The 10,301-nt window shown below is 41.9% G+C and overlaps 1 protein-coding gene across 1 annotated transcript in view; it reads right to left on the bottom strand.

The window, feature by feature from the left end:
* Nucleotides 1–6,943: 6,943 nt before the first annotated feature.
* LOC145406829 (multiple inositol polyphosphate phosphatase 1-like) overlaps nucleotides 6,944–10,301 on the bottom strand; it is a 162,858-nt gene continuing 159,500 nt past the window's right edge. Inside the window, exon 10 of the mRNA XM_080277929.1 lies at nucleotides 6,944–7,233. Coding sequence (XP_080134055.1) covers nucleotides 7,053–7,233 — 181 coding nt within the window. The 3' untranslated portion in view covers nucleotides 6,944–7,052. The remainder of the gene's footprint in view (nucleotides 7,234–10,301) is intronic.

Here is a 10,301-nt window from a genome sequence, read left to right as displayed (position 1 = left end):
TTAATTTATTCTTGCTACATCTACGCATCTTTTTAAAAATAGGTGGTAGGAATAGAACCCCTTCATTACATGGCAGTTCCCTTATGGTGAGTTAAGAAGCTTGGTAACAAGAATAAACTAAAAACTGATGTCACATTACTGATGGGGTTAACCTGACACACAGATACCCCAATATGTATATTTTTTCACTCAGTTTTGCAACTAAGACTATATATGTCATCCTAAAACCATAGAACTGTCTCTGAAAAGGATTGTTCATTCTGGCTGACCAATTAAGAATGAAAGAAAAGCATCAGAAAATTGGTTGTTGTGATAATAAAACACCCTGGTTCACTTTCTGTAAACCCTTAATTTGATTGGCTAATGTGTTCGGGAGCTTTACTGAGCAAAGCAACACGTACAAATCACACCACTGAAACCTAAGTTATATGGCTACCTAATTGATATGGTGAAATCCCAAAGTTTTCCCAAAGTCCCCATTTTGGTCCTCCTGTAAAACTTTTACCCACTACTGATCATACCTAACATTGATTTAGTGAACAACAACCTCTATGAACATTACAGGGCATAAAAATGGTGTTAATCTGAGTGTTCACAGTGGTAAATAAGTGCCAATCTCATCCCAGCAGCAAAAGATAATCATGTCATTCTCCCATCAGGTAAGTTTGAGTGTAGTAGTAGTAGTAGTTGTTCCCTAGGCAGTCTGGCCGAACAGCCCCGAGTCCCTTAGGAAGGCCATGGCTGAGACCGGGCTTTCCCACAGAGCTCTCAAAAAGTGTACCGGTATGTTGTGTTGTTGGCGAAGGTGATTGTGTGCAATGCAGTCTTCCATAATGTGCTTAATAGTATGGGGTGCTGTGTTGCATCCTGGATAGGCATCAGCAACAGAGTCATCCAGCCTCTTCTGGTAGCTTAAGAGGGCTGGATGATGCCCACATCTCAGCCTGGCCAGGTGGACCCTGTCCTCACGAGGAAGATAGGATTCAGAAGGGTGGATGTCAGGAGGCCGTGGATGCAGCTGTGTGTCGTCTTTAAGTGACCGAATGGAATGGCGAGTGATCTGAGTGTGGATATGCTTCTGTAAGCTGGTCTGAGGTGGCGAGAGGGGAGAGATGACAGTATTTGTGTATGGTCTCGTGTGCTGGGTGTTGTTTTGATGTTCCTTGGTGTGGGTGGATGTGCTGCCATGTACTGTAGTGGATGTTGTGGGTTTGTGGAGGCTGCAGCAAGAAACAGGGTGCCAGTCTAGGTGATCGTTGACTTTGAGGACTTTGGTTTCTTGATGCAGGTGGTCTGTGGGTGTAGTAGCTGTGGAGCCTGTGATTATTTTTAGGGCCTTGTTCTGTATGGTCTGTAGAGTGTTTTAGTGTGTTTTGGTGAGGTTAGAAGCCCAGGCAGGATTTGCATAATTCATCACTGAAAGTATGTATTGTTTGTATACTGTGGTGGTGGTTTCTTTGTTGTGTCTGAATGTTGTATGGGCAAGTGACCTCAAAGCATTGAGTCTTGGTGTTATTTTATTTTTAATGTTTGTGATGTGTTGTTTAAATGACATTGATGTATTGTATGTTACACCAAGGATTTGGGGGGGGGGGTAGGGTAGGGAAGTGTTGTTTATGGTGAGGTGTGGGATGTGATTGTGTTCTGCTGTCCAGTTTGTGAGAAGAGTCACTGTAGATTTGGCTGGGGCTATTTTGAGCCTGTTTGTGGTGAACCATTCGTGTAGTGTGTTAAGGTAAGATTGAATGATGTGTGCAGCTGTGTCTGCATTTTGGTGCGTACATGTAAATGTTATATCATCTGCATAGGAAGCTATGTACTTTGATGTGTGGGGTGTGGGTACATCGTGCATGTATAGGTTAAAGAGTGTAGGGGAAAAACAGATCCTTGAGGGATGCCGTTTGTGAAGTTTCTGATGTTAGAAGACTGACCAGCAAATGTTACATGTGCACATCTGCCTGCTACGTAGTTTGCCAGCCATCTTTTTGTGTTATTGTGCATGTTTGTGTTGAGTATTTTGTTTGTGAGGTTGTGGTGGGGGATGGCATCAAAAGCTTTGCTAATGTCTAGTGTGATTAGGAGTGTTCTGTGTGGTGGCCTAGCTGAATTCATGCCATCAAAAGCTCTCTGTGTAAGGTCTGTAAGAAGGGTGTTTGTGGAGTGTAGTGGCCTAAAGCCATGTTGTGACTGGGCTAGGGGAATGTGAGGTGTGACTAGTTGTAGTACCAGTCGTTCAGTGACTTTAGAGGGGGTGCAGAGGAGTGTGATGGGGCGATGTGAGAAGGGTAACGTGGGGTCTTTGTTGGGCTTAGGGATAGTTGATGATATGGCCATGCTTCCAGATGCTGGGTATTATGTTGTGTGAGTAGCTGTAGTTTGATATGTTGGTGAGTGCTTGTATGCCTTGTGGTCCTAAGTGTTTAAGGTGAATGTTGCTTATGTTGTCTGGTCCACAGGCAGATGAGTGCTTGAGGCTGTTAATGATGTGCTTCGTCTGGTTGTAAGTGAAAGGTGCGTAGTCTGGGTCTGTGGGGAACTGTCTCTTACGTCGGATGATACGTTGGTCTTCGGGATGAGGGTTTAGATGGCTGACTTGTGAAAAGTGATTGATGAGAGTGTTTGCTTGTTGTCTGTTTGAGGGTATGGTGTCTGTTGTGATGGAAGCGTGTGATTGTGTGGTGTTGCTGTTGGAAAGTGTGATGCTGTTTAGTGTTTTGTAGAGTCTGCTGATGTTTGTTTTGTGGTCAAGTGTTTGGAGGTAATTTTTCCAGTTTAGTGTTTGCTGTTCTGATATTTTATTGTTTATCTGTGTGTTGAGTTCTTGTATTTGTTGTATGGTGTCTTGTGTATAGGGTGTTGGGGAGCGTCGCAGTGTGTCCCGTTGTCTGACGAGGCCTTGAATTTCTGGTGAGAAGTTGGAGTTCTCTCTCTTTCTGTTGGCTCTAGGGATATGTCTTTTGTCTGCATTTTGTATAATTGTACTGAAAGTGTGCACAGCGGTGTTGATGTTTGTGATGGGTGTACTGTTTAATGTTTCGAAATGTTGTTCTGTTTCAGTTACAAAGGCCTCCCAGTTGGCTCTCTTATAATTAGTGTATGTGTGTTTTGTAGTCAAATGGTGGGTGACAGAGTGACTTGGAGGCGTTTTGTCTGCGGCCACCCTTTGCGGGATTAGGGCGTCGGGCTATAGATAGATAGATAGATAGATAGTGTTTGTGGCCAGCTGGGGTGATTCTGGTTTTAGTAGTGATGATGATTGGGAGGTAATCAGAACCTAGGGTTTTGACCACTCTCCATGATGTAGTGGGGGTGAGGTTTGGGGAGCAGAAGGTGATGTCTGGAGATGATGGGAGGAAGAGGGCCTGGTGTGGGATATGGGTATGTTAGGCTAGACTGTTTAGTATGAAAAGATGATCTGTCCGGGATTGTAGTACCAGCCCTCTGTCTGTGTCAGAGTTGTTGATATGCTAGGCCGACGACTTTGAGTATTTATGAAAGTGTTTCTTGCATATAATGAGTGGTGGCAATGAGCTGAGACAGACAAGAAGCAGGTGGCAAGTAGTTAGTTAGTTAGTTAGTGTGTGTGTGTGTGTGTGTGTGTGTGTGTGTGTGTGTGTGTGTGTGTGTGTGTGTGTGTGTGTGTGTGTGTGTGTGTGTGTGTGTGTGTGTGTGTGTGCAGAAAAAGTATGGTACATAGTGAGTGGTGGTAGTGATGAGGTGAGAGAGATGAGAGGCAAATTAGCTGCTCAAGTGTAAACAGACCATTTCATGCCCAACAAGTTTGATCATACTGAATTATTTGTTTTAGCAAAATCCTGCAAAATTATAATGTTCTGTTTATTCTAGGTGGGATGAGCATGGCCATATGGTCTGACAGTGGAACTTTGGGGGGAATGGCCAGTGACACTAGGCAACCCTCTGTTATGCTGTAGGACCAATGTAGGCCAACCACACAGTACACAACAGTAATAACTTGTCTTCAGGGGGTGCTTGATCAGTTTTTTTTTTTTTTTTTTTATGTACACCAGACCCTCAATATACGATGAACCAGTATGTAATGAACTGCTTATACAGTACAATGACAAAAAAAAGTTAGGACCTTTTTTTGATATATGATCATGTTTTTGCTCATGAGATCATTATGATCTAGGACAAAGCCTCAGTGGTCAATGTGTGATCATTATTTTCCCTTATAATACTGCTGACACACAAGCCTACAATCATTTGTTCCAAGATGGCCTTTGAACTCATCACTATTAGGTGTGTTAGTGTCAGTGATGGAATAAAAGTGTGGCGTTGGAGATCACGCATTACGTGAAATGCAGCCAAGTGAAATAACCAACAGCTAAGGTGAGCTGGAACCTAATTTTTAGATTTATTTTTGGTGGTAAGCAGAAAATGATGTGCAGTGAAGTGAAATATCTGTTAGTTTAGATGAGATGAAAACTTGTTTTTTGACCTTGTTGGGTAGGTAACCCTTGGCCAAAAACACATTCCCTTTGAACCTATGTAAAAACTGATGATATATGGTAAATCATTATGTGGTGACTTTTTTCAAATGCATCTTCATTGTAAAATGAGGGTGTGCTCTGTCCTATGCCTCCCTCAAGTACAAAGCTAATTTATCATATTAAAACATAATACTTCTACAAAACTGATTTTAAATGAGTTCCTTAAGAACCTTTCTCATATTAAATCAACATTCTATTGTATTAAATGCCTTCCAAATTGTTTTATCATCGTTGCTTGAGGGTTTGCTGCCAGAGGTGTTGGTAAGTCAACCTCAAGGTTGTGGATGAGGACCTACTTACAGACTTTCTCCACTTAATCCCCCCCCCCTCCCCCTCACATTTACTGGACTCAGTTAGGTTATCTTTCTGCACAAATTGTGTTTTGCACATAAATTGAAGGTCTTCTTCAACTCACGATTTCACTACCTTGTGACAAGCAAAGACAGATTAAAAAACAGATAGATAGATTGATACAGTAAAGTCCTCCTCCCACCACCAATAATCCAAATATCCCAATACTCAAAAATTTTCAGGGCAAAATTTTTTTAAATTTTCTGGGCATTTTTGAAATTTTGCTGGGCTGTATCTAAGGATTTATCTGGTCTGGCCTTGCCCTTGGATTTGGATGTACCTGCCTGCATTTATTCATCTACATTTCTATGCATTTTTCGAGAGTAAAATAATGACCAATATCATTTTAAGTGTTTATTTAACCCGTAAATACCGAAGCACGTCAATGTATGTGTTGACCACTTTAGCCCTCTAGGCCTAATCACATCAATATAGCGCGCCTTGAAAAAAATGCCTGCACATTGTTCCGCCCCAATTGTGACATATATCCCTTCAAGCCAATGAGAACTAACTCCTCTGGCCTCAGGTTGGGTGATCCAGCCAGTCTGGGGGCAGGGGGTCATCCCCCCTCTTGGCCCACCCATTGACTGAATGTTTCGTTATGTCACATAATAACCCTCTCTGAAAACGGTCCCACTCCTCTGTACGCCCCAATAGGACGCTGTTAGTCGAAGTTTACCCCTCCCCCAACCATGAGGCCCATTCCATCCCCCTCCAGCCCCCCCTACCTTGTATACCCCTACCTACCTTACTCCCTCCCTCCCTTTTGGCCTCATACTAGCCTGCTACCGCCAATAAACCATCGTGTGATAGCGAGCACGCAGCTTGGCTTGCTCTCCCCCTCCATGCCTCCCCTCCCCCACTCCCCCCACCCCCAACACATGTACACGTGCTTTACATGTTGCCTCGATGTTTTTTTTTTTCTGTGCCTTTTTGTACCTGAACATAATAAATGCTTCTCTGTATACTATTCTATACATGGAAACACGTGCAATCACAAGCATCTGAGCCCCAGCCCCCCCCACCACCACCCAGCCCCCTCCCCCCACCACCAACCCTCCACCTTGATACATCTATTGTCTCAGGCACCGTTCTCGGGCTTGGTGTGACATATGATATTGCAATGACCTATTTCAGTAATAGAAATAGTTAGTTATCACTATGGGCGCTTTCAAAAATTTGGGGGGTAACTATTTTATGTGATAGGAAGCGTTAGGAGCAATACACTAGTTGGTTTGGCCATGTGGAGAGGATGGAGGGTGAAAGACTGATGAAGAGAGTGTATGTGAGTAAGGTGGAGGGGGGGAGAAGGAGGGGGAGGCCGAGGATGAGATGGAGGAATGGGGTGGAGAGGTATATGAGAGAGGGGGGGTGTGAGTTGGGAGCAGAAGAGTGAAATAGCGGGGTACAGGCGACGTGGAGGTGATTTGTTTGTGGCCACCCCGAACGAGATTGAGGCGTCTGGCAATAGACAGATGGATAGAACTTTTTTTTTTTTTTTCAACTTTGCGCCTCGCTTGTGCAGTAACCATTAGGCCTAGGGGGGTGCCGATTGCGCTGTCAGGTGTGTAAATTCTTCCTCTTTAGCCAGAACATATTGATTTTCCCCTTGGTGAAAGTCGAAAAAACATTCCCGAATTGTGGCTCCAGTGGCAGACGAGCCAGATCGAATTGCGGTATTTAGGGGTTAATGATCATGTACATACTGCTAATGTTTTCAAAGGTCCCTCCCAACAGTCTGAAAAAAACAAGTCTAGAAAGACCCTCGATCACCTGCCATTCGGATTACAGGACTTTCACTGTTGATAGACAGATAGTCCAGTATGCAGCATTTTACACGCCTTCCCATGAGAGTTTTAGTACTTACCCCCCCTCCCCCAAAAAAAAAAAATCCGGCACAGCTGACTAAGGAGCAACAATAGATTTCTTGCCACTGATCCCCAAGTTACAGCTGCCATTTCCTCCAAATCAGCACTACCATAGGCAGCTACCATGTAGTACATATTTAATGTGTATTTAAATGTGTATTTAATGTAAATCTGATATTTTGTAAATATTTTAAATCTCATGCCAGCAGAATCATTCAAACTGGACTTGACAGAAAAGCACATGGAGGTTGTTTGATAATGCCTGGAAGGGTTAACAATATAAATAAAGGAAATATAATCTTGGAGGTAGACTGTGCATGCTTCACAGCTCATCATGCAGCATACAAAGTTTGCTGAGGTCACATGTGGCATGCTTTTCTGCAAACCAAGGCTGCAGCTCCTCCCATCGGCACGCCACTCCCACACACAACTCTGGCAGGGGAGTGGGATGGCCTTGAAAGAATATTCCCACTTTGTGCTCCAAATGTTCACCTTCACTGCATCTGCCAGGACAAGTTCTGAAATTATCATTCTTATCCAACTGCTGATGATTTTATCATCATTGTCATCCTATTTATTTCCCATTTTGTAGACTTGCAGAGGATCTGAACCTTTTTCTCACCAAGTACTCCCTGAGTTATCAGACCATCAATCCATAACCCCATTACTCTGACAATGAATACAGAGTGGTAATATATTAATACTAATTCAATATTCTGTACAATGGATATTATTAAATGGCTGAAACTGTAGTGACTGTTAAGCAATTTAAGCATTACCATCACAGTCAGTGTACTGTGATACTACATAAGGGTGAAACTGTGGCTATGTATGAAGAAAATAAACACTAACACTAATTCAGTGTAGAATGATACTATCCTGGCTATTGTAAGACAAATGAAATTATAATTACTTCACTTGGCAAGTAAGCATTAACACCATGTTTTAAATACGACAACCAGTGTTAACTTCAGTGTGAAGGCTGTGCCTGTTTAGTGCAAACGAGTTTCTCAATTCAAGCAGCAGCATTAGACAGATATACTCGAAGGTCATACTCCACATTAAGGCATGCTCAGTGTTTAGTTTTCATCCTAGTTCGCAAGGGATGCACTAGGGAACATCAGCAAAGACCTCACAGCAAAATCTGCTACAGCAGGGTAAAGGTTTCTTATTTTAGACCAGAACTTGGCCAGGGGAAGTGTTTCAAATGCATCTTTTGCAACAAAGTTGTTCACCAACTCTAGGCATTTTTCTTGTTTCTTATCTGGAAGAAGGTGCAAATTAACAATGAATTAGTTTCTAGTCAGTTCTAATTCCAACTCGCTCAGTTCAGGGAAATACGACCAACTCCATCTGCAGGGAAGAGAGATGTGTTTACATAAGGCACACCAATTATAGTTTTCCAGTGCCTTTACTTTTATCAAGTGCCTCACTAAGGTGTTAATACATGCCAAGATTTTTTTTGTCTTTAACCTTCTCTTCCCACAGCTCCAGCTTCATACTGAATGACCTTTGTCCATGAAATCAATCACTGTGGCAAAACAGCCTTGGAAGGATAAGTTTAATGAGGTTAGACCTAAGAATATGTCCTTCAAGTAGGCCAGTTTCTGGAGTCACTGGCAGTCTGGCAATATCTTTGTGTATTAAAGTGACTTTTGGCCATATTCTTAAACATTTCCTTCCCTTGTAGAGGCATAGGAAGGAAATCTTTAGCTGAATTGGTATTCTTAAAAAATTCCTTCCCTTCCTGAGCCACGCGAAGGGAAAGATTTTTCCTCTGGGCAGCAGAAATTATTGGAACTTGAAGGAATTCCTTGACCCATCTCTTCAAAAATTCCTTCATAAGTTTTGTGCTTTCTGTTGTGGTACATTGTCTTATATATATTTAAAATGTTGACAGAAGTTACTGTATAATTTTATTGATGCAGTTTACAACGCTATACTAATGTTTAAGCGCTATTTGTATCTCTTTAAAAGTGTTACCCATGTCAGCTGAGATAATTAGCCAGACATAAAAAGGGCAGACAATGTACTACCTCTGATATTCATCCAGTCTTTTATGATCTGACACTGACAAATATTATACATTATGGCCAGGGTCACACGAGGATTCTTTTCAAGAAACATTTTGGTTGTTAATTTGCCCCAAAAAGGAAAATCTGCCATCAAGGTCACACGAGTGGTTCAGCTCATGTCTTCCAGCTGGAAGAAAACAAGTGAGCGCCGCCATGCGAGTACACGAAACAGATGTTAACAAGTGATTCTTACATTTACTAATAACAACATTAAAGCATAATAATATTTCTCGAATACATTTATTATCAAAATATTGTCTTGAGGAGTGAACACTGCTGCGGTGCTGGCCAAAATGGCATTTATTGCTGAATACAAACCAACAGTATGGATGTGGTGGTGACCTCCCACATCTCAAATGTGTTGTGCTGCCATTATCCAGCACGAGATATGAGTTTTTTGATGTCTTAGTTTTTAAATTTAATGCTCCACAATCCCAAATATCAGCAGGATGGGTCATTTCAGTTTAACAGGGTTACCAACCTGAACATTTTTCCTTCCCTTCGAAGGAAATCTTTAAGCATACTGAAGGGAAAAAAAAAAATCCTTCAATGGGAAGGAAAAGTTTAGGAAAGGAATTATTTTTAAGAATATGGCCGTTTGTCTTGTTGTCACGTCTGAGGAATTCGGAGAGCTCCTCCTTCAGTGACTCTACTCTTGATATCACATTCCCCTGTGACAACCAACAAACTTCAGTGTGAAAAAAAAAAACCTTCTTCATCTGCTCAAACTCTTGACATGGTGGGTGGAAGTCATGTTATTAGGGCACGTGAGTTGATGGGTATTTCCCACGTGCACATCATCATCAAGTACTACTGTAATCTTAGCTCTGGTGTGAGAGTTTCAGATGCCAGAGCACATTTATAAAGCATACAATGTAGATGCCTTGCTTCAGGATTTGCATCATTCACTCATCCTTGAAACCATGATCAATGGTCAAGCACTGTTGGTGCTCCATCAGTTGTACATGGACATATATTATTCTAACACAGTCCTTCAGCCTCTAAAAATTTTTAGATTTCATGGAAAATGTCTTCACCTCTTGTAGTCAACTCCAAAGTATGACAGAACAAGAAATCCTCCTTGAAATCTTCACAGCTGGTGTATCATATAAACACCAGGAGCTGGACACAAGCAGCCACATCAGTTGACTCAAGATGGATTGCAAATTTGCCTAAAGATGCACCATATATTTCTGTAATCACGTGCTGTTTGATATCTTCAAATATACGTTATTCATCGATGAACACTGTTATTAGAGAGAGGCACTGATGTGACTTTCTGCTCAGCATCACATCCAACAACACAGTGAACTACAATATTTTGTGGCATGTTAGACGCTGCAGTGTGAAAGATGCATCCTAATTCTGGAAGGGAAGTTCTGAGAAAAAAGGTATGTCTTGACCAAGACTAAAGAAAGGTTGCTTGATGGCAGTATTTTTCACTAAAATACACACTCACCTTTCAGAATATTCAGTACTGTATATCTGTCTTTGGT

The sequence above is a fragment of the Coenobita brevimanus genome, chromosome 71 (assembly GCF_032717465.1).
Source record: "Coenobita brevimanus isolate Jiangsu-jjx chromosome 71, ASM3271746v2, whole genome shotgun sequence".
In the NCBI taxonomy this organism is placed as follows: domain Eukaryota; kingdom Metazoa; phylum Arthropoda; class Malacostraca; order Decapoda; family Coenobitidae; genus Coenobita; species Coenobita brevimanus.
The sequence above is the reverse complement of the archived record's forward strand: the minus strand, read 5'-3'. Positions and strand labels throughout refer to the sequence as shown.